At 38.4% G+C, this 27532-nt stretch overlaps 1 protein-coding gene across 5 annotated transcripts in view; it reads left to right on the forward strand.

Annotated features, from left to right (window-relative positions):
- The window catches only part of acaca (acetyl-CoA carboxylase alpha), a 47830-nt gene extending 20747 nt beyond the window's left edge, over nt 1–27083 (forward strand). The window contains exons 24-55 of one of the 5 annotated variants that reach the window (XM_015392098.1): nt 451–564; nt 965–1078; nt 1164–1253; nt 1350–1468; nt 2764–2787; nt 3134–3283; nt 4397–4540; nt 4700–4802; nt 4889–4996; nt 5101–5157; nt 5427–5471; nt 6751–6792; nt 7330–7545; nt 7939–8094; nt 8179–8382; nt 9085–9240; nt 9340–9486; nt 9841–10110; nt 10332–10429; nt 10598–10718; nt 10907–11017; nt 15346–15489; nt 15574–15694; nt 16363–16459; nt 16554–16650; nt 18008–18143; nt 18220–18397; nt 19301–19413; nt 20434–20588; nt 21355–21525; nt 25233–25369; nt 25453–27083. In XM_015392098.1, coding sequence (XP_015247584.1) covers nt 451–564; nt 965–1078; nt 1164–1253; nt 1350–1468; nt 2764–2787; nt 3134–3283; nt 4397–4540; nt 4700–4802; nt 4889–4996; nt 5101–5157; nt 5427–5471; nt 6751–6792; nt 7330–7545; nt 7939–8094; nt 8179–8382; nt 9085–9240; nt 9340–9486; nt 9841–10110; nt 10332–10429; nt 10598–10718; nt 10907–11017; nt 15346–15489; nt 15574–15694; nt 16363–16459; nt 16554–16650; nt 18008–18143; nt 18220–18397; nt 19301–19413; nt 20434–20588; nt 21355–21525; nt 25233–25369; nt 25453–25579 — 4065 coding nt within the window. In that variant the 3' untranslated portion in view covers nt 25580–27083. Of the gene's footprint in view, nt 1–450; nt 565–964; nt 1079–1163; nt 1254–1349; nt 1469–2763; nt 2788–3133; nt 3284–4396; nt 4541–4699; nt 4803–4888; nt 4997–5100; nt 5158–5426; nt 5472–6750; nt 6793–7329; nt 7546–7938; nt 8095–8178; nt 8404–9084; nt 9241–9339; nt 9487–9840; nt 10111–10331; nt 10430–10597; nt 10719–10906; nt 11018–15345; nt 15490–15573; nt 15695–16362; nt 16460–16553; nt 16651–18007; nt 18144–18219; nt 18398–19300; nt 19414–20433; nt 20589–21354; nt 21526–25232; nt 25370–25452 lie in introns of all 5 variants that reach the window. The other 4 variants (XM_015392097.1, XM_015392100.1, XM_015392099.1 and 1 more) reach the window with 4 other exon arrangements.
- Nucleotides 27084–27532: the final 449 nt, after the last annotated feature.

Here is a 27532-nt window from a genome sequence, read left to right on the forward strand (position 1 = left end):
AAATAGCTCACGTTTTAATACACGCAAACCTTTGATAAATCCGGCCCTAAGTATGTAGTTCAAATTAATTTAAAGATGATTGTTACTGTAGGGATATCACTAGATTTTGAAGCATTTGTTTAACAGTTATTTCATTTTAATCAAAATTCTTTTCTTTCCATTATTCCATTATTGTTTGCCAATTATGTTACAGATAGCTGTAGTTCAAATTATTCTACAGCAGTAGATTCTATTTGTGTTGCAACTAAAAGGATGATGGATGCATAATCTATTTAATTGCCCTTTTTTATGTGTTGATTTTCTGAAAGAAAAAAAATAAATGTTGTAGTTGCGATACTTTGTTAATGCACTCTCTTGAAGTTTAACTAATTAAATATTTGGTGAGCTAGAGATGTACATTTTCTATATCATAAATACTGATCTTTTTTTATTTTAATGCTGTGTTTTTAGGACCAGCTATGTGGCCGTGATCCCACACTGACAGATGAACTGATGACCATTCTGACTGAGCTCACACAGCTCAGCAAGACTACCAACGCCAAGGTGGCTCTGCGTGCTCGGCAGGTAAGACGTGATCTTTAACTCCTTTTCAACAACACAAAGAATTTCCAATGTCATTATAAGGAATTGAATGCACATATGAAGAAGAAACAGAACTTTCACATCTCTGCTGAGTTGTTAAATTCAATAAATCAAGCGAGCCTTAGATTTATTCATAACTTCACCACCAGATGTCGCTTAAAGCCTACAGCAGCAGCAGCCTCTAGGTAGTGACAGGAGCTTTTAATGAGTATGAATTTAGACAAAGATGGATAATTACATGCCTCACACGCTATAGCTGCAGACACATTCTGGAGTTAAAACTGCATGAAGGTATACCCTGTTGCAAGATGTCATATGATAAGTAAAGAGGTATTGTGTTCTGTCACATGCCTGAAGGACCCCATTAATCTTGCTCACCCAGGTTCTGATAGCATCCCACCTCCCTTCCTATGAGCTACGACACAACCAGGTGGAGTCCATCTTCCTGTCTGCTATCGATATGTACGGGCACCAGTTCTGCATTGAGAACCTGCAGGTAGCAAACAAATAGTTGTGTTGCATATTTCATTACTACTCCAACATATAGGTCAGATGTGTAACCATGGGATTTTCCTCTGTAGAAACTCATCCTTTCGGAGACATCCATCTTTGATGTCCTGCCCAACTTTTTCTACCACAGTAATCAGGTGGTCAGGATGGCTGCTCTTGAGGTGAGATGAACAATGATCTCAATCTAGCACCATCTTATCACACTTGCAGGTGCCTCACATACATGTTCTCTGTGGCTTTGTCTTTATTAAACTCAGGTGTACGTGAGGAGAGCATACATCGCTTATGAACTGAACAGTGTGCAGCATCGACAGCTGAAGGACAACACATGTGTTGTAGAATTCCAATTCATGCTTCCCTCCTCACATCCCAACAGGTAACATGTCTGTGCCTCTATTAAAGCAGTGTGGAGTTTTTTTTCATTTAGTGGGGAGTTCTTCGATAGAAAACAGCCAGCATTTTAGTAGCTCTAGTATGAATTTGGTCATAACATGATTTGTCCCCAGCCAGGTGTTTTACTACCTTTAACATATGTTCTTAGTCTTGCAAGAAAATAAGCTACATAGATCTTCAGTGATGATTCCCTTTCCCTGTTGTATAGGACTAATTCCCAGAGCATAATGCTGCCATTACCAAGTTAGGTTTAAACCCCATATGTCCTATTTTAAGTTTAAATGTAAAGATGAAATCACATTGTTTGTTATTGTTTTTTTGTTTGTTTTTTTATTTTGTTAATAATTGTTAATGTGACTTTTTTAAGCTCTTGGTTGTTTTGAATTTTATTAAGGGGATTTAAGTGAAAAGAAACTACATGCTATGATTTTTAGAATTTGTTTACAGTTTTTGCAAAGCTCTTGTGCTTTATCATCAGCTTCATATTTTCAGTTATTTTCTGTAGTTCTATGATGTGAAATTACAACAGAATATTTAGCAGTTTATGGTTTTTGATTTTACAAAGATGGAAAAATGAAGTTGAAATATTTTCAGAACACTTTTTATATTTTGCCCTTTAGAGAAGTAACCCCAATATAATCATCAATCTGAAATGATTTGACAATTACACATTTCATTTAAGTTAAAACTATTATTATTATTATTATTATTATTATTATTATTATTATTATTATTATTATTATTATTATTATTATTATTATTATTATATTTAAAGTTTAATAAAAGGGCCAGGAAAAAAAACAGACAAAAATGTTTGATTTGCAGGATTTTTGGTGCTGTTTCCTTGCTCCTATCCCTCCTTGATGTTTTAAATTTTTTGCATTTTATTTCACCTTTTTATGTCTGTAGAATCTTTCTAGTGCCATTGTAGTCCCATTCTAGTGCATGCAATTTTTTGACATAGCTGAATTAACATTTGACACATTGTTCGAACAACAAAACAGCATGAAAGAGACCCTCTCTGTCATTCAAGCAGGTTTGGAGGACTGCTCCTTTGTGCTGGTTGTATACAAAGGAGCAATTTAGAAGTGGGATTGGTATTTCTCTTGTTCATTCACTTTATCCTCTCTTCTTAGTTAGCATTTAAAAAAAAAAAAATAAAAAATAAAAACTAAACACATAGTGATATTCCCACACACAGTGCTCCACCTTGCCTGCTTTCTTCATCTGCTGCTGCTTGATACTAACCATGTAGTAATCAATGTTGTTTGATTGCAGAGGGAACATCCCAACTCTCAACAGGTATTGTACATATTCTTTTATTGCATGGAATAATCATTGTAGCTAGCTAGCAGCAAGATGAAGTTGAAATAATATTCCTCCTCAACATAGTCTGGAAATTTCCTCAAAATAATTCTAACAAGAAGCTTGAATCTAGTTCTATCTTTTAGAACTGACTAACAACAGCTACAATGTAATATGAATGCTAATATTTAGTTTGGTTATGTTTGTTACAAATCCACTTTTTCTTCCAAACTGTTGTGCAAATCCTTTTGATGGTTCATGTTCAATAGCTAAAGCTGCAATGGGAGAAATTACATATGCCACTAAGTATATCCAGTACTGAAACCTCTAACTACCTTGTCAGGAAAATAGCCACCCCCATCCTGGGCTATGGCATCAACTTGGATGCTAAAGTACAGGAACCCAAACCCCGGGAGCTTAAAACCCAAGATAATGAAGCTAAGGATGAGAATGGAGGAAAGAAAAGTTCCAAAGATTTGGAATCTGAAGACAGGTTGGACTCAAAAACCTTTATAGTGGTCGCAGTGGGTGCAACTTCTGGGATACTATCTCTTTGCCAACTGACTAACACCCAAACATTCGAGGAAAACAATCTAAAGGGTTTTTCTGGTGGATCTAGTGTTCATTGCTCACCTGAAAAATATCTTGTTTCACTGTAACTTACACATTATGTATTGGTTACAATAATTATAATACAAATCATTGCTTTTATAAATTAACTCAGTTTTAATCTCTCAAGTCTCTAATATCTGACCAGATACCTTCTTCTGCTGTAATGCAAATTAATCAAAGATGCACCAATCAAAATGCCATCACCAGTTTTAGTCATCCAGTTTTTATAGAGTTGACTTGCAGATATCAGCTGTAGAGAGTACTGGTGTTCTTTTTTTAAAAGCTGAACCACGGAAATGTATGAAAACTCAATTAAGATTTAATAATTGTTTACATTAAAATCAGAGGTTATATCTTACAACCTGAAAAGGGAACGGTGTTTAACAATTGTTTTAAAACAAAGATAAAATAATGATTAACTCTTGAAACTTGGTGTCTTATATAAGCAGTTGGCAGGGCTGGCATATTAACAGCGGCCCCGTTTTTATTGATCAAGAAAATTTCCATCCATACACTCCAAAGCCAGCCTTTTTTAACCAGCTGGGGTAAAAATCTTGGCGGCATAAATCAGATCAACTTTGCCCAACCTCTTTCAGCCTTCCTGTTATCTGCAGAACAACTTGCCCTCTCTCGATCTCTATTTTGTAGAAAACTCCTCTGAATTCAGTAAAAGCGTTAATTGAAGAATGCTGTTCGTTGCAGCACTCTTCAGTTTGTTGCAGCGTTTGGTGAACTAAACTGAAAAAAATATAGGACTTGAGGGTTCCCACTGCTCAATGGCAGCTTTTCTGATTCCATTCAGCAGTGGATTTCTTGGTGCATCTCCAAAATTATTCTGAGTTGGTGTACGAACTGGCAGAAGACTGAGGGATCAAAATTGATTAGTTTTGTTGTGTTTGTTTTTAGTGTGTGGTGGAGTGGGTTAATGCTTAAAGACAGTTTTGCTAAAGAGGCGATTTCTTCTCACAATTGATTTTTTTTGTCTACATATTAGGATGTCCTTCTCATCCAACCTCAATCACTATGGGATGATGCATGTAGCCAGTGTAAGCGACGTCCTGCTTGACACATCTTTTACACCACCCTGTCAACGTATGGGAGCCATGGTTTCTTTCCGTTCCTTCCAAGAGTTTACAAGGTCAGTTCCTCTTTTTTTTGGTACACATTTCATCTTTTGTTTTATTTTCAGGGTGGTTTTTGTCCATTAATTTAATTCAGATTTTAAATGTATAGAATTTTAAGTGTTTGTTATAAAGATTTGATAAATTTTTTTTTATTTTATTTGATCTTCTCACAGGAACATTAATGATGTCCTGAGCTGCTTCTCTGACTCTCCGCCTGCAAGTCCAATGTTCCCTGATGGAGGCAACCCTGTCCTGTATGGTGAAGAGGACAACAAGGTGATGAAAAGAAAACCTGCTTAGGATTATAACTGGCTTATATGTTTGTTTAACCTAAAACAAGTGTTACTTACTTTATCGTACAGAGCGTTCAGGACGAGCCAATCCACATTTTGAATGTGGCCATAAAGACAGACAGTGACATTGATGATGATGGCCTGGCAGCCATGTTTCGGGAGTTCACTCAGTCCAACGTGAGATTATTTAAAAATAAAGCCTTTGTCTCGTATTCAAAAGAAACATCTAAAATGCACATGAAAGATCATAAAGTGCTAAAGCCGGCATTTGTTTTTTCCAGAAATCATTGCTTTTTGAACATGGCATCCGAAGACTGACGTTCCTTGTTGCACAGAAGGTGAGTTCGGTTTAACATTTACTCCAAGAACACTGCCTCCTACTTTGCATGTCACCAATTGAGCAGTTCTAAATAGGCATGACGCAGAATATAACAAATGTACCACAAAGTCTTGCATGTTTCTTTCAGTAATTAATATTTGAAGTAAAATCTAATTGAACTACATTGCTGTGAAATTTGCACTAATAATTTTAAATTAAGCTTATCTTCCCATTTCTCTTTCTCTGTTTCTTTCTGCATGCCTCGTTTTTGCTCATTTTTGATGGTAGGATTTCAGGAAACAAGTCAACTGTGAGGTGGACCAAAGGTTTCACGTAAGTATTTGGAGATGATTCGAGTCTGGTGTTCATTAACTGAGCAAAAGTTAGATAGAAGTTTTTAATTGTTTCCAATCAGCCTAATAAAGGCACCTGATTAAATTAGTGTTTTATAATAGAATCATACACCTTGAGGTTTTCCAGTTTCTGTCTCATTATAGCCACAGACTTCTTTGTGAGGGATTTCTTTCTTTCTTTCTTTTTTTTTTTTTTTTTTGATAGACCAATAAAGTTCATAACCGTGCAGTGGAAGGGATTTAGTATGTGGTTCTTACACCCAGTTATGTTTCAGTTGGATTGGACAACCTTCTACCGTCTGTTTGCTGCAGCATGGCTTTTTGAAAACAAGGACTTGAGGAAGAGCTTTCCCATAGCCATTCTTCTTCCAATCTTAATCTAGATTATTGTACACAAGTAGTAGTTGTCCTGCTGACAGCTTCTCCCACTTGAGCTTTGCACCTATGCAGAAATTTTTGGATCCTTCAGACTGACAAATCTCCCCAAATAGGTTATATTTGCAAACCCCTTACTTCGCCAACAAGAAAAACAAATTGGGTTTAAACTAAAAAAAATTTCCCTGTCTTCCAGCTCCACTATCATTTTCAACAATACCCTTTGATTTTTCTTTTTGTGGGGCTATAATGGGAGCCCAATCATGCTAACTGCCCTCCTGATACATGGAGGGTCTTTCACTAGTTTTCACCATTATGCAGCTCAGGGGGCTCACATTGTAAAATACTTCTTTTTTTTTTCTATAAATATGTAATGCTAAGTGGAAGTGATGTTTAATCACAGTGCCAAATCATGTCTTTGGAGGTTTGCAGCTCTCTCATCATGGCGTCGGCTGTGAGTTGATAAGAGCATCTCCAATCTCCCCAGCATTGTTTTGGCAAGTGGGACACTTCATCTGATAACGTCAAACAGCGCTACCAGGCATTATTCAGAAGATCGCATGTCTCTGAGGAAAAAAGATATTTTATTCATCAGCAGAGCAAGTGCTGCATGTATATGTAGCTTGTCAGTGCAGCAACGATAACTTGCTGCTTTTGTGAACACCCTGATTGTTTGACTGATAAATTATAGAAAGAAAACATCAATGCTGTGCATGGAGAACAGAATATGCAGCAGCTTTACTCACGGTGGAGCAGGAAAAGCTGAAACCATACTATGCTTTTTTGACTTTCTGCAAAGTTTATAGGTTAAAATGCTTAAAGGTCAACTGCAGAAGAATCTTTCATTCTTATAATGCATGTATTCATCTACATTTCATTCACAGAGAGAATTCCCGAAATTCTTCACATTCCGGGCAAGAGATAAGGTAGGAGTTGACCAAATAGACGCTTGTCCAACTTTTGCTAATTATCTTCTGTTGCTAACCTTAAACTGTTTAATATGCCTCTATTTCTATTATATAAATAAAAAAATAAAATAAAAAAAATGTTACACCCCTCACCCATTCCTCAGCACTACTGAGTTTCATTCTCTATGAATCAGTAGTGGCTCCTCTTGTCCACCACGCCCGATAGTTTCAGTGCAACTGCACACCACTAAAACTCATTACAGTAATGAACTCTTTAATTATGTTCCCCATTTAAGAGAAATGACACCCATTAGCAGCTTCCTGAGATTAAGATTGTTCGGGATTTCATTTACTTAATACATTGTGTTGCTCCAAGGCGTCTCCCTACTCTTATATCAACTTGCTTCTAATATGTCCTCCTTCTACTGCTCCCAGTTGAAAGACTATTAGATAATATAACCAGAAAAAAAATTATGTTTTGATGTGACTGGAAATAATCTTATTCAAAACTTATAACACTAACTCATCTGTCTTGTTTTGGGTTTTTTTCCTTAGTTTGAGGAGGACAGGATCTATCGGCACCTGGAGCCAGCTTTAGCGTTCCAGTTGGAGCTCAACCGCATGCGAAATTTTGCACTAACCGCCATTCCCTGTGCCAACCATAAGATGCACTTGTATTTGGGTGCAGCCCGTGTGGAGGTGGGGACAGAGGTCACTGACTATCGTTTCTTTGTTCGAGCAATTATCCGCCACTCTGATCTGGTCACAAAGGTAAGAAAATATAAAAATGCTATTAAAAAACATTTAAATAGCATCATTAAAATAATAGCTTTAAGAAGATGAAAAGCTGCAAAATATTTTTGTAATTAGTCTAAGGATTAAACAGCAATTTTGCTATTATTCCTTCAGCTTCTCTGATATCTACATCATTTGTAATGTATTAACTCAAGACAAGTCTGCAAAATCTTTTGTGCCCCCCTGACTTCATTAAGCATCTCTCTGAAGTAAACCGCTAACTGGTTTCTCACCATGTTACGCTTAATACAGCCAAAAAGCACCCAGTTCCACAGCAGGTTTTGCAGTGCACCTTTAACCATGAATGGTTATGTCTGTTTCTTTATGACCTTCATTAATACTGACCCATATTGCTATGTTTGTTTATAGGAAGCTTCCTTTGAATACCTTCACAATGAAGCAGAGCGTCTTCTGCTAGAAGCCATGGATGAACTGGAAGTGGCTTTTAACAACACAACCGTACGGACCGACTGTAACCACATCTTCCTCAACTTTGTCCCTACAGTCATCATGGATCCGTCAAAGGTTGGTAAAAAGTCCATCTCACAGAGATTATCATTATCCATAGTGAGTTTGGCTCTTAGCGATATGATTGTGTGAAAAAATTAGATCGAGGAGTCCGTGCGGTCCATGGTGATGCGTTATGGCAGTCGTCTGTGGAAGCTCCGGGTCCTGCAAGCTGAACTGAAAATCAACATCCGCCTGACCCCAACGGGAAAGCAGATTCCAATTCGCCTCTTCCTGACAAATGAGTCGGGCTACTACCTGGATATCAGCCTGTACAAGGAGGTCACTGACTCCCGAACGGGACAGGTGGGGCCCAAAGATCGACAGGTGGGGCACTCATCCATTTTCCATCCATCCTCTTTTTGTTTTCCTGTCTCAGGCGTCAGACGCCAAGTCCATTCTTAAAACCCATGTTTCTGGTCGCCTTCTGTAGCACTTTTTGATGATAGAATTATTATTTTTTTATTTAAAGAAAGGCAATTCTGATTGTCTTTTTTTATTTGATCTGGAAGGGATTAAGAATGGTTTGGTGCCTTTTGTCTGGTGGGCAGTTTTTTTTTTGTTGCTTTTTTAAATGATGCTTCAGGCAGCAGATTAGGTAAGTATTGCCCTCATCCAGTCATTTAGCTCATAAACCTTCATCCATGTGATCCATCCATTGATATAATGTAGGTAAAAGAAAAAGGAAAAATGAAAGCAGACCTACATGAAACCATTACATCTTTTTTTGGTTTACATGTTATTTATTTATTTATTTATTTTTTGCTTTCTGGGTGTTTTTGTTGCCCATTTCTCATTTCTCTATTAATTTGATTCACACTGGCTGAGATTCTATCAAATGTCTAAAGCTGCATCTCAATTTAGCTGTGAATCTGCTTTGTCACCTGTGTTGGGATATGTCATGCCCACCAGATGATTTATCGATTTATTTTCTACTTTTCCATTTAGATCCCAAACTTGAAGAAATGAAGTTAGTAAATGGACTCATTGTATAATTTGTCTTTCCAGATTATGTTCCAAGCATATGGTGACAAGCAAGGGCCCTTGCATGGCATGTTAATCAATACACCGTATGTGACAAAGGACCTGTTGCAGTCCAAGCGTTTCCAGGCACAATCTTTGGGCACCACATACGTCTACGACTTTCCAGAAATGTTCAGACAGGTATTTTACAGAAACACAATTCTTTGATTCCAGTATGGAATGTTGCACCTTTCATGACACTCATTGTTGACTTTTTTTTTTGTTGTTGTTTTGTTGTAGGCTCTGAAAAAGCTCTGGCACTCCAGTCAGGCTTATGCTTACCTACCTGAATGCCCCCCTCCTTCAGAACTGCTCACCTTCACCGAGCTGGTTCTGGATGCACAGGGTCAGTTGGTGCAGATGAACAGACTGCCGGGAGGAAATGAGGTCAGTGATTCTGCATAGATGAACACATGAAATATAAAACAGAAGTTTTTCTATCAATCTTTTGACATCCTCTTCTTAAAGTGTGTAATACATGATTTGCTCTGTAGGGGTCTCTCTGTTGCTTTGGCTGTCTTGTTGAACTCTAAAGCTGCAAAGCTTACTTCAGGATCTTAGCTTATTAAAGTTGGAACTTTTTTAAGATTGAATTTACACCAAACAATAAAATATTTGTCAGCATGTGTGATTTATGTAATGTTATTTATTTTAAGCGGGTCATCTTTTTTTTTTTTTTTTTTAAAGTTTAATCTTAATCACAAATGTTTTTTTTAATTTCTAAACGGTCTGTGTTTTCAGATTGGCATGGTGGCATGGCGAATGACCCTGCGAACCCCAGAGTATCCAGCAGGACGGGAGATCATTATCATAAGCAATGACATAACTCACAAGATTGGCTCATTTGGACCTCAGGAGGATGTGCTTTTCCTCCGAGCCTCAGAGATGGCCAGGGAGAGTGGCATCCCTCGCATCTACATCGCAGCAAACAGTGGTGCCCGCATCGGCCTGGCTGAGGAGATCAGACACATGTTCCATGTAGCTTGGCAGGATCCAGCTGATCCATACAAGGTCAGCCAGACAAATGCTTTTTTCTACAGTCAGACAAATCAATTTTTTAAAATTTATTTATACCAAAAATGTGACCCTAGTTTTTTTTTCTACAATATTTTTCAGTATTTTTAAATACTTGAATTTGATTGTAACAATAGAACCATTTTCACATTTATATTGTTCATCTTCTATAATTGACATTTTTATGCAATTTATTACGATCTCTTTATTCTCTATAGGGATTCAAGTATCTCTACCTCACACCTCAGGACTACAAAAAAGTCTCTGCTCTTAACTCTGTACATTGCGAGCATGTTGAAGATGGGGGTGAATCAAGGTAATGTTTCAGCTGATTTCTTATGATTGCAAATTATTGAGAAAGAAATGATTCCCTATCCCGCTGTGAGGAAAATCTGCATTGTTCTGTTGAAATTGTGTAAAATCTGAACATAAAAAACCTGTCGGGTTCACGTTCGCGTTGTAAGCCCTATATTTTGTCTTGCAGGTACAAGATCACTGATATTATTGGAAAGGAAGAGGGGCTGGGTGTGGAGAATCTGAGAGGATCTGGAATGATTGCTGGAGAATCTTCTCTAGCTTATGAGGAGATCATCACCATGAATCTGGTAAAAAAAAAAAGGAAAAAACATATTTACGAAGCCTTTAATTGGAGCTGCTTTCTTCAAAAGCAGAGACTCCTTTTTTAATTTTTTTTTTCAGGCATTTTATATGATCTTAAGCACAAAGTAACTGAAAAGGTTTATTATGGTTGCACTGAAAATATTTGATATATTTATAATGCATTGTTTCATAGGTGACTTGTCGAGCAATAGGCATTGGAGCCTATCTGGTGAGACTTGGACAGAGAACCATCCAAGTGGACAACTCTCACATAATCCTCACTGGAGCTGGGGCCCTCAACAAGGTAAAATGAGCTCCAATGCACAATCTGTATTTCAGCGCAGCACAAAGACAATTAACTTTTTTTTTGTTAGTAGAAACAGCATGAGCACCAAATGAGCTGTCTCTTAAATTAGCACCAATAATGAATCTGCATTTTAATGAGGAAATCTCTTAAAGGATTTATTAGTTGACTGCTAGAATGTGAGGCATTCGGGGGGGAGAAGTTGAGATAAAAGTGTGTTTGTAAAACATTGTTCTTTTTTTTAACTTGTTTTCTTACGTAAAATAATGCTGTAGAAGGACCTCAATGGAAGACAAATGAGGTTTATGTGTGTCAAAATGAAGAGAATAATTCTGCTCTGATTTTTGTGGCTTGTTCCAACTCGCTGATCCTGCAATTTTCAGGCTGGCTCCTCTCTGCTTTGCTCTGTTCTACAAGGATTCCCTCTCTGACGGCAGCCACGGGCCTGCCTGCCACTCAAAGGGGAATAATTGAAAGCGAACCATGAAGCTGTATTTGCATAGAAATAGAGTGACATGCCAGAGGCTGCAGTGCAGGACACCCATATCATTTGTTTTTAATCAAAATGAAAAGTTTCGCTGATGCAGATTGTTTTTCTGCACACAATTGATGGGTGTGTGTGTGTGTATGAGTGTGTGTCTGTATGCTTCATTGCCTCCTGCTGTCTTGCTCTCCATTCTCTGTCCTTGTCAGTGCATTTAGATGACTCCATTTCAAATTATATGACACGCTGCAACATGGTAAACCATGCAAATGGCCAAATGATGGCATACAAATATTCCTGGAAGCTTGGTTATTAGATGCCCCCACTGTTTATCTCCATTTGTGGGAGCAGTGATTGTTATTTAAAAATGTTTGCAGTAATATTTCTGTTTATAATGATGTGAAATAGTATTTGCCCCCTTGCAAATTTCTTGTATTTGTTTTTGTGACAAATTTATGTTTAAAATCTATCAAACTGTAAAAGCAGACAGAGGTAAGATAACTGAATACAATTAGGAGTTTAAGTAAGCTGTTTAAGTCAACATGGGTAGCTTTAAAAAAAAAAATTTCTTTAATAATAAAAAGTTGGCCCAGTTTTGGTGGCAACAACTACCAATATTTTACCGTGAAACGGACAAATCAAAGCTTTAGAAATTTAGATTTTTCTGCTAACTTCATGCCGTCAGATAGAGTTCACTTAGATATTTTTATTCTACTGATCAGGATGTTTTGATGCAGCCAGTCTCGGTTAGAAACAAGTTGTAATTTACATGATCGGCCCTTTTGTGATATTTGTAGGAACATGGCAAACCAATAACACAGGAATTTATCCCAAAAAAGCTTTTTTTTTTTCAACAGAATATATCTGTTGTTAAAATACATTTTAAAGCAGCTTTTTGTATGACCTTTGTTTGATATTGAAAAACATGTAATCTGCAACATTTAAGTGGAACCCCCCCCAAAAAATAGTAGAAATCTTGAAGTAGCAAATAGGTGTTTTTTTTTTTTTTGTAACACAGTTGTATATTAACTGTATATTTAGCAGTCTTGAGTAAAGTGAGGAATATTTTTCTGCTAATCCGTCATGTGGATTCTTGGCTATTAACTGAAAGTTAATAGGGAGCAGCAGGCGGCCACCAGGAGATCATCATTTCATTAGCTGCTAGGAAACACTCAGATTTTCATGGGGAGTGGATAGTAACTAGGACCACAAATACCCCAGTGAGCTGTTGCTACCAGTTGGGCCCTGGATTTCTTCCTCCCAGTCATCTCTCCCTGTCCCTTGTCCAATATCTCCTCCTCTCTTCGCCATGGAATCTTAATGAAGCAGGCGATGGCCGGAGGCACAGAGGTTTTGTGTATGTCAAGGTGACTGTAATGTTTCTTGGGGCTGCCGCCTCTCCTGACAGCTTTAGGAGAGTGCCCCAGATTTGTAGCCAGATACATAACCATTAATGGTAATAAAGAAAGTAAATGATGGCTGAAAAGGTGAGAGCTGAGGGTAGGGATTGAGCTCCACTCTGATGTTTATGGAACCATGTCAGCGCCCAGCCACCTGTTCTGAGCTGCTTATGAAAATCGGGTGGGTTGAATTTATGGCTTCAGGTTAACACCTGAGTGACGTAGAGAGAAAAGAAGTTTGAAGCTTCCAGCTTTGTTCTTTTACAACAGACTGTTAGCTGGCTGCATCTGGATGGTTCAAAATAAAAACCAGTTTTTCACTAGGGAAAAGGTGGTAGGATTAACCCGGGGCTACCTCTGTGGACGATGACCTGCTCCTGCTGAGATACTGCGCTCTCCTGCTGCTTATCACCTGTATTGACAAAAGGTGCTGTTCTTTTGAACGTCCTTATGTGTGTCCGATCTCATTAAGCTTAGCAATACAGCACCGATAATACCCTCTGTTGTTGATGTTCTGGTTGAGACCATGAAAGGATCATTACACTGTAGGTTCAGTTTTACTTTGAAAATGTTTGAGCAATGTTTGGATTAACCCGAGGCTGTGGTTCCTCTCAAAGGTTTCCCTGTGTGTGATATGATCAAAGGTGCAAAAAGAAATGCATTACCTTTCAAAAGAATTAATATCCTTTAAACTTTGCACATTTTTTTAAAGGCTCAACCGCAAAGGTTAATGTATTTTTGGGGCATTTTAATGAAGATCAACGCAGAGTTAAACATAATTGAGAAATGGAGGATTTTTGATGCATGATTGCCTGCATTTAATTTAGTCATACAGTAATGGTAATAATCATTTGCATTTAGGCCAAAGAGTTGTTTTTTTTTTGTCTCATCTGAGCAACTCCTCTTCTTCAACATTTGCCTTTTTTTTTTCTTTGAATGCCTTTGAAGAACAGATTTATTCTATAGTCAGTTTACCCTAATAACTAATAATATGACATCTGAAGGTAATTGTTGGCTCATAATATTTAGTAATATCAGAGCCCCTGATATCTGATATATCAGAATTAAAGGGGCTGATCGGGATTTCCTGAAATGCATTGCAAGATTTTTCTGACAGTTTTTTATTAATTTGTATAGAACCATATTTTATGAAACACTGAAATATATACTGAAACCCTGATACAGTTCATAGTGTGTCAGGGTTTGGTTGAGGATAGAGGACCCAAATGCAGAGGCAGGGAGAGGTGGGTTTCTTGAAGATTTAATTGAATGTTAACATCAACTGAGGCAGGAATCCAAAAATCCAACATGAAAAATGTAAAACAAACCAGAACCATGGAGACATCAGGGTAAAAAGGAACGTGGAGTCAGGGAAAGACGAGTAGAGACAAAGTAAGACGAGGAACCAGCACTGAGGAACTGCACAAGGAGAGTATTTATGGGAGACTGAACAAAGAGAGGACTAACGAGCTGATTGGGAGCAGGTGTGAAGAGAGGAGTGTAGAAAAGAGCTTGGGAAAAGGAGACAAACACATTGCAACAAATAAAAACCTAAGAACTCAAATATTTCCAGAAAACACCACAAAATAGGAATTAAACCAATAAAACTAGAAAAGATGGAGCAAAGTAAAACTGAATACTCAAAAGAATACATAACAGAACCAAGACCGTGACATGTGACGTTAATAAACCCTTTTGTAAGACACTAAAGATATCGTGTTTTCCAGACTATAGAGCACACCTCTCTATAAAACATGTCCATAAATATTTTTTTTGAAAAAAAAAATGGAAAATTACATTCTGAACTGTCCCCCCACCAAACCTCTAGGGGGAGTTCTACATATAGCCCCTGGAGTAGGGATGAATGAGAATGCTAGCTCCTGTTAGCTTGTTAGGTCACAGCAGTAAAAGCTTTTACTGAAAGATGGGGCTTTGTCAGCTCTTTATTTCTCCTCTGCAAGAGTTGAGCCCAGTCACTTCATTGATTAGGCAGCTTTAATGAGGGAACTAAATGTCATTTGTTTTCTGCCATGCCTGCTGCTAGCATGTTCTTGTGCTAAATGTAAATTAGCCACTTAGTCTTTCATTTCCAAATTTGACTTCCCCCTCTGGCAGTTAGTAAAAGTAAACAGAAAAGCTGCACCTTCTCATAAGCCGCATGGTTCAAGGTGTGCGACAAAAGTAGCGGCTTATAGTCCGGAAAGTGCAGTAATCAGTGGATGTTTATATACTGAGATTACGCGTGATTACTTTATCTGTTTATTTATTTTATCATTAACATTTGAAACCAAAGTCAGATTCCTTGTTTGTCTTTACAGCTTGTCCAGCTCAGCTGAGTCTGATTATTGATTAAGTTCAAGGATGGATCAGATTAGAATACTGTGTTTTTATGATATTGACCGTATTTTGTTCTCAAATATAAATTTCTGCATTGGTCTTCGCAGGTGCTGGGCAGAGAGGTTTACACTTCCAACAACCAACTGGGAGGAATTCAGATCATGCACAACAACGGTGTGACCCACAGTACTGTCTGTGATGACTTCGAGGGCGTCTTTAACTTGTTGCAGTGGCTTTCCTACATGCCCAAGGTAGTTTTCCTCCTCTGCCTTTCACACACATAAGATGGAACAGCGACTTCCTGTGAGTTTATAATGTTTATATTTTTTCCATAGTGTAAATCCAGTCCAGTGCCCATCATCAGCGCCAAGGATCCCATAGATCGGCTGGTGGAGTTTGTGCCGACCAAGACTCCTTATGATCCTCGCTGGATGCTGATGGGACGTCCCAGTCAAAGTAAGTCCCATATCATTATGAAATTGACAAATTTTCATCTAAGAGATAAAACAAGATTTTATGACGAGTAAATATTTCAAACAATACTTTGTATGTATGTATTTTTGATTACCTGTAATAAAACTTCAAACTTATAAATTACTTGAAAGCAGACTTCTTTCTTCACACCCAGGTCGAGAAGACTTGATCTTTTGAAACGTACAGATTTATCATTTCAGATCAAGAGATAAATGTTCAAATGGTACATTAAAAGATAAAGGCTTTTGATTAAAAAATAAAACTATTAAAGGTGCCCATGTCAGCAACAAAATGTGTGCAGTAGATCTCCCTCTTCAGGTTAAAGATTAGTGTAATTACAGAGAATTTGAAGTACGTTGTGGGAACTCTGTCAGCTTCTGTGTTAGTGAGGAGGGACGAGGCCTAATTGAACGGTAACCTCAAAGGCTGGAGAAGTTTCTCAGTGTGTGCAAGCAGAAAAACCGCTGAGCCCAGCTGGTTATATAGTCATCCATCATGGGTGCTGCCAAGTGCACAGAAGGAAAAAAAATTAGGCAAGTGTGCTGTGAGACAGAATCCAGAAGCGAGTTAAAGAAATGGATAATTAAATAGAAATCGAACAAAACTTTTAGCATTGTCTTATTACCCTAAGTTTCCTCTTGTTTCTAAAGCTCCAAAAGGTTCCTGGCAGAGCGGCTTCTTTGACCAAGGCTCCTTCATGGAGATCATGCAGCCATGGGCACAGAGTGTGGTGGTGGGCAGAGCCAGGTATGTTCAAGCGTTGGCATTAACAGAGACTAACACACACCAGATTTCTGGAGTTGCTTCTCCACAAAACCCCTAACTGGTTTCTTTTTTTCAGACTGGGAGGGATACCTACAGGGGTTGTGGCTGTAGAAACCAGGACGGTGGAGCTATCAATCCCAGCCGATCCAGCCAATCTGGACTCGGAGGCAAAGGTAAGATTCACTTAGAGGGAGGGTTAAAAAGTCTGCCTTGCATGTAAAGTATTTACCCTGCTTGAACTTTTCTAAAGGCTTTATACAAAACAAAAACGTTAAAGTTTAGAAGTAATTTCATTTCATTGTACAACAGTCCCAAACCAAATTTAAGGAGCGGCTTTTAAGTGCCATCACATAGGCAATAGACAAATAATACGCAATACAACATAAGCCTTTGACATATGTACTGTACTTGGGAAAATGATGATGCCTTGATTTAAAATGTGCAAAGTTATGTGCTGTTCATTTGAGTTTGGCTACCAGTTCACTGATACTCCTAAATATAATATTATGCTAACAGCAAAGCAAAAATTGTTAATCTAAATAAGTCATTTTTTCTAAAAATCAGTGCATTGTTTTCTTAAATTGAGGAGGTAAGGCAAGGCAAGGCATAGCAAATTTATTTGTATAGCACAATTCAGTACAAAGACAATGCAAAGTGCTTTACATGATTAAAATACAGGAAGATAAAACAGAATCAAAGCAAGTAGGAAAAAAAAAAAAAAAAATAAATAAAATAAAAAAATGCAGAAACAAAAAAAAGAATATTAAAAACAGTTGGATTAAAGAAAATATGTTTTAGTTGAAACACTTTGCCAATGGAACAAGACAATTTGCATTTAAATCAGAAAAAACAATTGCATTGTCTTATTTCAAATGCGTATCACTTATTTATCTTATTTTAAGAGTAAAAATGCTCATTCCATTGGCAAATCATCTTATTTGCCTGCTCAAATTAATGGTAAATAAACTTTGAGAACATTTTACTTATTTCTAGATCGTTTTTGCAGTGAGTTGCCTTTAGAAGTGTTCTGTTTATTGAACAGATTCCAATGTGTGTGTAATCTAATTAGATGAAATGTGTAGGGTTCCTCTTCAGTCTGGTATTTTGTTTCAGTATATATTAGGACTGGATGAGAGATGGGAAAAATGAAATAATATTGAAAAAGATGCACATTCCCGGACTTCTTTCTTTCTACCTTGTCTCATCACTTATCTCCGTACTTCTTTCCCTCCTAGTGTCCTTTCCTTTGTGTCCTTCCTTACTTTTTTTAGTCTTTTCTGTCTTTGAATTTTTTTCTTCTTCCCGCCCCTGTATCTATTATTACCTGTCTGTTTTCTCCCTCTATTATTTCCATCATTTTCTTATTTTCTGTATTGTGAAAAGGTCTGATATTTTTACATGAAATATGTGTAGCGAGGTTAAAAAGTGGAAAAGCTCAGTGACTATAAATGCCTTGGCCCTGCGCTTTTCAGCATGGCTGGGATAATAACCATGGTAATGATGCTGTATATCTCCTTTTTCTACATTTAGCTCATCCAGCAGGCAGGGCAGGTGTGGTTCCCAGACTCGGCTTTTAAAACGGCACAGGCCATTAAGGATCTGAACCGAGAGGGTTTACCTCTCATTGTGTTTTCCAACTGGAGAGGCTTTTCTGGGGGAATGAAAGGTATTTCTGGATCTTTTATTAGTCAGTATCAGTCAGAACACATTTTTGTGATCTAACTTGAAATTATTCTTTTTAGACATGTACGACCAGGTGTTGAAGTTCGGGGCCTACATCGTGGATGGACTGAGAGAGTACAAGCAGCCTGTTTTGGTTTATATCCCCCCTCAGGCTGAGCTGAGAGGTGGCTCCTGGGTGGTCATAGATCCCACCATCAACCCCCGTCACATGGAGATGTATGCAGATAAGGACAGCCGGTGAGTTTGTGAAGCTGAGAAAAATTCTCAGTACCGTATTTTCCAGACTATAGGCCTTTTTTCCCACACTTTGAACCATGCGGCTTATAAGAAGGTGCGGCTTTTCTGTGGATTTTTCCTAACTGCCAGAGGGGGAAGTCAAAGTTGGAGATGAAAGAATAATGGGCTAATTTTCATTCAGCACAAGAACATGCTAACAGCAGACATGACGGAGAACAAATGTCCCAAATTCACACATTTTGACATTTATTTGCCCGATTCAAGCTGCCAAACAAATGAAGAGACTGGGCTCAACTACTAAATAAAGAGCTGACAAAGACCCATATTTCAGTAGATTCTCTTACTGCAGTGAGACAACGAGCTAACGGGAGCTAGCATTCTTCTTCTTCCCTAATCCAGGGGCTATATGTAGAGCTCCCCCTACAGGTTTGGTGGGAGACAGTTCAGTGGCTTATAGCCCGGTGCGGCTTATAAATGTACATTTCCAGTTTTTAAAAAAATGTAATGGGCACGGCCTACAGTGAGGTGCGCTCTGCAGTCCAGAAAATTCCTTTTAAAAAGGGTTGCAAATGATTCAAATTTTGGAAATTCACAGGAGAATCTTAAACTCCAGAAAATGCTTTTAGATTTCATGAGATACTCCGACACAAGGATCTACTGCTTAGTTGTAGTGGGGGGGACTTTCTGCTGCAGTACCAGTGAGGCTGATCCAAATCCATGTCATAATCAATGGAGCTAAATAAAGATAGCATCTTTAGATTTCATTTGCTTAAAAAGTTGAAAACTGCTTGCCGTTTTATTTATTTTACAGTAATGATCAACTATCACATAAAATCTAAATGTGAAAAAACAAACGTGTGGTTCCAAACAGCTTTGTCATCTTGATTGTGTCTTGTTTTTCAGAGGTGGCGTGTTGGAGCCTGAAGGAACAGTGGAGATCAAGTTTAGAAGGAAGGATCTGGTGAAGACCATGAGACGAGTAGATCCGGTCTACATGGGCTTGGCGGAAAGACTCGGTGAGATCCGACCCTGTTTTTAACTAGATATTTCTTTACTTCCTCCTTTTAGTGAGTGAGCCGCCCATCAGGTGGGACCATGTGTGCTTTCCCTGCCCTGCCTTATTTGGTGTTGATTGTGTCATCTTCACTGCAGTCCCTGGGGAGACATGTCAATCACAGCCCACTCGGATCAATCACTAACTCCCCTGTGCAGGGTATTGATTTTGATGCTGCACTGGTTTGGTGCTTTCAGCAAAACATGATGGAATAAAGGTAGACTTCTGGAGGGCTAGAGAGCTTACAGATTGGAATTGACAGAAACCAGCAAGGGGTTTGTGGAGGGCCTGCAAAACGAAATGCTGTTGGAGACAGTTGATTTTTAGCTTCATTCATGAGTGGAACCTGAATTGATATTTGAGGGATAAGGACAACATGAATTATGAATACACACTGGGAAAGCTTTATGAATTGTAGTCTTTTAGCTTTATGAATTGTAGTCTTTTAGATTTAAACATCACATAAATTTGTTTTAACAATTATTTATGCAGTATTTTATCAGTTGCTAATGGCAATCGGGACCTAAGATGGTTATTCTATGATTTTTTTATAGTCTAATTTAATCAAAATGGTTGGTTTAAAAGGAACCAAACAGAAAAATAAAGTCTAGTGTTTCCAAGGCACTTTAATGATCCAATCTAGTAACAGAATGGTAAATGGTGCCTTGCTTTTGTCAGGTGTATGCTGTAATTTCATGTCTGTTTTTCAAACCATTTGGTTTCTGCAAACATGCGGCTCCAGTCCTACCAGTGGTCAACATCTAGGCAGGCCTTATATAAAGGTTTTTCCTCAGGAACATATTTTATTGATGCCCGAGACTTTAATTTTGGAACTGAAAGTTGAAGATGGACAATTCGGATAAAGAAACACAAATCATCAAAGCATGCAACGATTGATCAGGGATTGGTTCTGGCTAGTTTTATTAAAATACATTTTTATCTTGTTCTGGAAGACATTTATATATCTTGTTAATCTAAACAGGGACTCCAGAACTGAGCCCTGCTGATCGCAAAGACCTGGAGACCAAGCTGAAGGAGCGTGAGGAGTTTTTGCTGCCTATCTACCATCAGGTGGCTGTGCAGTTCGCTGACCTCCACGACACCCCCGGTCGCATGCAAGAGAAGGGCGTCATCACGGTTAGAGCTAAGACCATCATTTGTTAATGTGTGTCTTTCATAGGAGCGTGTAGTAAGTGAATCACCTGAAAAGCCTAGAGGGCAGTATCAGTCTAGCTGCTGCTGCACCTGTCCAGTGAATAATGTTTGGTCTTACAAAGCTGCAAGACTCGTCTTCATAATTATCTTCTGATGACCCTGGTCAATCACCTTACCTACTATAGAGCAGCCTGAGGCGGGTCTCATCTCATTCTGCACCTTCCTGCTCCCATCTCTCACACCCAAACACACACACACATACACACTCTTTTTGCACATTACCAGGAGGGTGTTTCACAGATGGATGGTTGTCTGTGTTTTATTACACACAGTATTCACCCAGGAAGATTATTATTTGAACTTGACTCTGTGTTTACCTCAGCCTGCCTAGAGAAATCTGGGATTAAGTCTTTGATTCACTTTGATCACTCAATTCTGAGACCTCCTTGTGCTTTTATAAACAATCAGAATGATTCCTTGAAGTTTTGAACTTGTCCAAACTAAAATCTCAAGAAAAAGAAAAACCTGAATGTGCCATACTAAATTATAAGACTTGTTTTTATTCAAGACTGTTAAGTGATCTTAAGATGTTTTTAGCTATATAAAAACAAAAAGAACCTGAGTCTCATGAATCATAGGCTTTAGAAAAAAGAAATAATTAGTTTTAAATAAATAAAACTTTCCATAGAAGCTAAAATTTTGGTTCAGATATTTACATGTCCCCACTTTGCCTTTTCTTCCCTCTCAGGACATCCTGGAATGGCAAACTTCCCGCCAGTTCTTCTACTGGCGTCTGAGGCGCCTGCTGCTGGAGGACACGGTGAAGAAGAAGATCCAAGCAGCCAACAGTGAGCTGACAGATGGCCAGATTCAGGCAATGCTGCGCCGCTGGTTTGTGGAGGCAGAGGGGGCTGTTAAGGTAAAACCCAACACATAAAAATGTTTGCTTTTATTCTGATTAATAGAAATCTATAATATTAAAAAAAAGTCATATAAAATGTACTATTTGAATAGCGCATCATTTTTTTGTTGAAATACCAAAGCAGATATGAGTTTACTCTTCCTCACAAGCTTTTGTTTCCAATTCAAATAGTGGATATTGTAATCATGTAAATTAAATGGCTAAATGGAAACCACGCATTTAATATATATATATATATATATATTAGGGATGGAACGGTTTATGAAAACCGTCCGAACCGTTCGGTTCGACTGTCTCGGTTCGGTTCACGTGTGTTTCGTTCGGTTCATGCGCTGCTCCTTTTTCTCATAGGCGAAGCATTTACACTCCAAAGCAGAAGGTGGCGGTACTGCGACCAAAACCAACCACCAGTAGTAAACAAGAAGAAGAAGCGAAGCAGCGTAGCCGGGTGTAGCAGAAAAAAAATCAGTTGTTGTGGAGAATTGTGTGGGTATGGCGAGTGGGAAAGAACAGGAGTCGGAAGACGCGCCAGCAGCACTTTGTAGGTCTGCTGTATGGGAGCGCTTTGCATTTAGAGTGACCTACGATGACAGCGGAAAGAAAGTTGTGGATAAAAGTGCAACAGTGTGCGAGCATTGTGCAACACGTTATGTTTATGCTAACAGCGACACGGCCAATATGTCATGCTAACCCCGAAATCCCACATACTCCGTCAGCACTCCGCTCCGCTCCGCTCTGCCCCGCTGCGCTCCAGACTGCCTGTGCAAAGCAAAGCCTCAGCTGTGGCTCCCGTCCGCTCCGAGTTCCTTGGAGATCATAGAGGGCATGTGCGATGATTAAATTCAAAGCAGCAAAACACGTGGAAATGATCCAAGGTTTCCGTGGATCATTTAAAAAATAATTACAATTCATTAATTTTTTATTTCTTTTTTTCTTTAGTTTCATAAATTTTTATGTGATTTCGGGGTAACAATCAACATATACAGAACCAAAAACCGTGACCACGAAACCGTGAAACAGGCTGAACCGTGGATTCCGTGAACCGTTCCACCCCTAATATTTATGTTATTTGATAAAAAATTTTTCTTTGATCAGGTGGTTTTTCAGTTGTTTGAAATTCTTATTTTTCAAATAACTACATTGGATTTTTTTTTTCCGCATCCCACGAGCAACATGATCTGCAAGTGGACCTGTGTCGTAAAAAGACAAAAAAGAAGACCGGGAATAGTTGAAGGATGAGGGTCCGGCATGTTTGGATTCATGAGGAGACATTTTTTAGTTTGTGATGATTAGTGAAATTAGCACTAGCGCTGTGGCTGACATATTGATTTACATCCGCTGCTGCATTTCTGTTTTCAGGAGTCATTGCGTGAACAAACCTATTCATACACAATTTTAGTTGTATTTCCTTTATAGTGGAAATAAAAAGGGTGAAAATCACAAGAATGTCAGCATAGTTTTGTAATGGAAAAGCAGCATCCATAATTATTTAGGTTGCTTAGTAGTGCGGTTGTTTTGATGTTATTTATTGATGTTCTAAGCTCTTCTGTAGATGCAAACTAGTTCTTGTTTTCGCTTTGCTGAGTAGTTTAACTTTAACATAATAAGTACACTAGCTGAGTGCTGTCATAATTGCTTATTTTATATATGAAAATGCAGTCAACAAGTTTGGTTGATTACCAATTGCACTTTTGGGCAAAATGTTTAAAAAATGATTGAAAGAAAATGTTTGGCTCAAATTTTTGTTTTTTCTTCTTTAGGGATGTTTGTTCCCACAAAGAAATTAAAATAAAACCATATTATTGATTAGATTCAGAAAGTCTATCCTGAGCCCCAATTTGATATTGTGGTCAAGAGAAGTTTCTGGTCTACTGTAGCTTTTAATGTTACATGGACTCATCCATTGTCATTTTAATTCAATACAATGATCCTCTACACTTGACAAGAAAAAAAGGGCTCTTAAGCATGACTTTGGGCTGGATGTTTGAAATTATGTACTCTAGCATTCTCAGTCTAATATTTTTAGGAAGAGAAAAGTTTGTTAAGTTCCCCCCACCCCAATCCTTCCCTGCCCCTGGTGACGTAGATGAACAAAAGAGGAATTTGTGTAAACACCTCCTACATGGGCAGTTTCACGATCTGAGTCAGTCAGAAAAAAGTGATGCCAGAACAAGTGTTTATTTTTGTCTATTAAATTAATTTAATGAGAGATTAAATAGCTGTTCTAACTAGGAATTAAATCATTTTTTGTTCCCTTTTATAGCTATAGCTCTGGATTATTGATCAGATATTTTTTCTTTATTTTAAAATTAAGCCTGTACAAATATGTGCTCAGTTATCAGGTAATGGATCCTTACATTTGTTTGCTAACTTGGATTTTAAACGCCTAAAAGGCTAATAGTGACCATATTCTTTATTGAAAGAGTATGGATGGGTATTTTATTGTGAAAATGTTGTATTTTCATCAGCTAGTTATCTGTATTTCGGTTTACCTCTAATTTGCACTGAGCCACTCATTAAGCATCTGTAGGTGGAAGGGTGAGAGACATGGTGGGGAGGCAGGTGACTCGCATCTCTGCCAGCCACAACAGGGACTATAATAGACCTTATGACGGTATAAACCCTAAAACTCTCCCAAAACTGATTGGTCAATGAAATAAAAGAAAACGCTCAAAGATGGAGAAATGTGGTTCCCTCTTGGCCCAGTCTGGGTTTCAGACGAGCAGCTGCTTCTTTGACAGAAGCCTGCTCAGCGTCAGGGATCTCTTAAGAAAAGGCCTTGTTAGCTCATACGTTACCCCAGCCCTGCCTGCCTGTCTTTAGCCCCAATTAATCACAGCCCTGGGACGTGCAGATAGGACAGCAACACACTGTTTCTTAATTAAAAGCAAACAGATTAAAAATGATTAATAAGGGCATTAAATGTTCTTGTGGACCTCAAGCAGGACTGCTCAGGAGCAGCAAGAGCCTATTAAGCCCCTCCTCCCCCCAAATCCTTGCTAAGCCCTGCAGCCTGGCTTTGTTTGGGAACAGAAATGCCTGCACTTATGAATGCTAATTTTTCTGACCAGACCAGTCAACAAGATGTGGAGCCTTTACTTTTTTCACTGCTGTAGATATTTACTGTAGGTGTTCCCTCCTTTAAACTGATGCATTTCTTTTTATTTTAGTAATCTTTCTTTATGAACAAAAACCATCAAATTGTGGAAATTAACAGCCTCCTTTGCAGTGGTGCTCCTACATAAAGTTCAATCTCTTAATCAGTTATTCGATTCCACTTTAAAGTGATTATTATAATAGAAACTTAGCCATGAACCTTAAAAAACACTGTCCTCATGGTAACGCAGTGGTGGCAGTGTCATGTTGTGGAGAAGTTTTGCTTCAGCAGAAATGGGGAAGATGGGAAAGATGTATGGAGCTAAAAACAGGGTAGTCCTAAAGCGAAAACATGTTGGAAGCTTTTAAAAAAAACTTTTAAGAGATGTGAAGGTTCATCTATCAGTTAAATTCCTGACCTAATTCCAATTGGTAATCTGTCATGATGTTTTAGAATTGATTTTTATTAAGTGTCATCATCTAATCTGATTGACGTAAAGCTATCTTGAAAAATCAAATTAGCCAAATTGTTTGATAATAAAAGGTTTAATTTTTGTTAACTATGATTTATCCTGTTAGTTTAAACTCCTTTGATCTAATTCGCTCAGGCATATCTGTGGGATAACAATGAAGAGGTGGTTTCATGGCTGGAGAGGCAGCTGGCCGAAGAGGAGGGTGCCAGATCCGTCATCGATGAGAACATCAAATATATCCGAAGAGATCACCTGCTTAAGCAGATCCGCAGGTGATTAGACGCATCCCTCCAGGTTTTAATGTGCTAAAAGGTGACATTATATAAACAAGAAACATGTTGTTTTTCTCTTCCAGCCTCGTTCAAGCTAATCCAGAGGTTGCCATGGACTCGATCGTACACATGACTCAGCACATCTCCGCCACACAGAGAGCTGAGGTGGTGCGAATCCTGTCCACCATGGAGGCGTCTACCTCATCCTAACACTGTTGTACTGGGCTTTGGTAAAACAGAAGGAGCCATGACTCCTGAGTGGGACCTGAGCTGGAAACGTTGGGCGAGAGGAGCCAACATTGTAGCCCTAGGAAAAGCAGGGCTGCTGGTAAAGCTTTGGCAATGATTCTCGCTCTGTAAGACGTCAAATGATTGATGGTATCTCTAATATTTTGTACATTACTCTCATAAGTCTTAGTGTCTGCTTAAGTCTGTAAATGTATTTTCCAGTGCAATTAAAAAAAATAAATTTCTGGTAATTGGTATTTAATATGTTTAGGATTTATTTATTATGAAAGGATCTATCCTTCCATGATAATCAGTGACCTCCATCCTTTTAACCTGGAGCGTGCACAGTAATATATTTTTTAGAAATGCTCTACTACTGTTAGAAAAGCACCTTGGTTTGTGACATATGCTTGTGAAGGTTTACAAGTGTTTTGATGACCAGCTCAACAATGACAACTCATCGCCTGTGGAGTTGACCAAAAAGGAGTTTCGCTCTACTATATAAAAAGCATTTAGTTACTGAACAAAGACAGGAAACGCTAAGGCAGATTTGGCCAGGGAAGCCCAGCAGGAAGCGCAACGAGGTCCCTTTTAGACCCCGACTGTTTCACAGTTACCCTGCAGTGAGCAGTGGGCAGCTTGCCTCATAACAAAACCACAGCTGTCCCTTCTGTTCTCACCCACACATGCTGCTTAACAGGCACTTTAGTGCTTACTGTCCGCTCACACTGCACCGAGAGCTGAGCCCCGCTCAGGTCTCTCTGCAAGATAAACGCATACGCACAAAGTGGCACAAACTAACACACAGAGTGGATAAAAGCTAAAATACAAATTGATAATGGCTTCATTGACAGAGTAAGTAACAGAAAGCTTGTTTTGAGGGATTAGGTCATCTGTTGCTGTGTTGCTTGCACAAACGGCACAATAGCTTCAGGTTTTTAACCAAAGATGTTGGTTTGAATTGAAAACAAGTCGGCGGGCAAATCAATCATGTCTATCAGAAACGGCAAACGCTGCTCTTCACTTGCCTCGATATGTTACGTGTCAGATGTAGTGTCCCAATGTCCACAAACTCTCTTCCATGATGTTTACGAATTGTAAAATGGAAGTTCCTGAAAGCAATGATGGAATCTTTTTGAAAACTGCCTCAGACGGGAGAACATTATAGCTAAAGAGCTCTGTGATGTTAAATTCATCTCTCTTGCATTATGTCATTTGATTTGCTGTTATCCTCATGGCTGCATGGATCAGTTTTGTGCCTTTTGTTCCAACATGTACATGCTGACCAGATGCTTTAGATGTAACCGTTTACTTACAGAAGACTTTACAGCAAGAAGCTTTAGACATGTCTGCTGGTTGAATAAAACGTACTAACTAACTTCATTGTCTTGTTATTTCCACTTTGATATTTCTTTAACTTGTACCTCTATAAGGTTTCTAATAAAAAGGAACTTGGCTCCTCAAAATGATGCTCAATAACACTCTTTTATTGAGACAATAAAATTCAGAAAACTGCAAAACGCATTTTTGTTCCACTCCCTGTGGATCTTGTCCTGCTGAAAATTAAATCTCCAGACCAGAATCAAGTATCCCACCACCTCCAAGAGATTTTAAATTATTATACCTTCAGTATTATTGCCTTGTATTTAGCCCCATCCAGCATCTACCTTATAGCTTCTGAAAACTTCATATCATGACACTGCCACTGCCGTGTTCCATCATGAGGATGGAGTTTGAAGTTGATAGCTATGTTGAGTGTGTGGATTCTATCTACTAATAAGGTGATTTCTTATTTTATTTCAGCATTGAGGAAGGCTAGATAAAAACATTCAAGTTTGTTGTTAAAGTTTGTTTGGTTCAAGGGATTTTAATATATTTTCAAAGCAATGTAGGTTTCAAAGAATTTGCACTAATTTAATTTGACAATAATGTGCA

Source organism: Cyprinodon variegatus, unplaced genomic scaffold (genome assembly GCF_000732505.1).
Source record: "Cyprinodon variegatus isolate N-32 unplaced genomic scaffold, C_variegatus-1.0 Scaffold573, whole genome shotgun sequence".
NCBI classification, from domain to species: domain Eukaryota; kingdom Metazoa; phylum Chordata; class Actinopteri; order Cyprinodontiformes; family Cyprinodontidae; genus Cyprinodon; species Cyprinodon variegatus.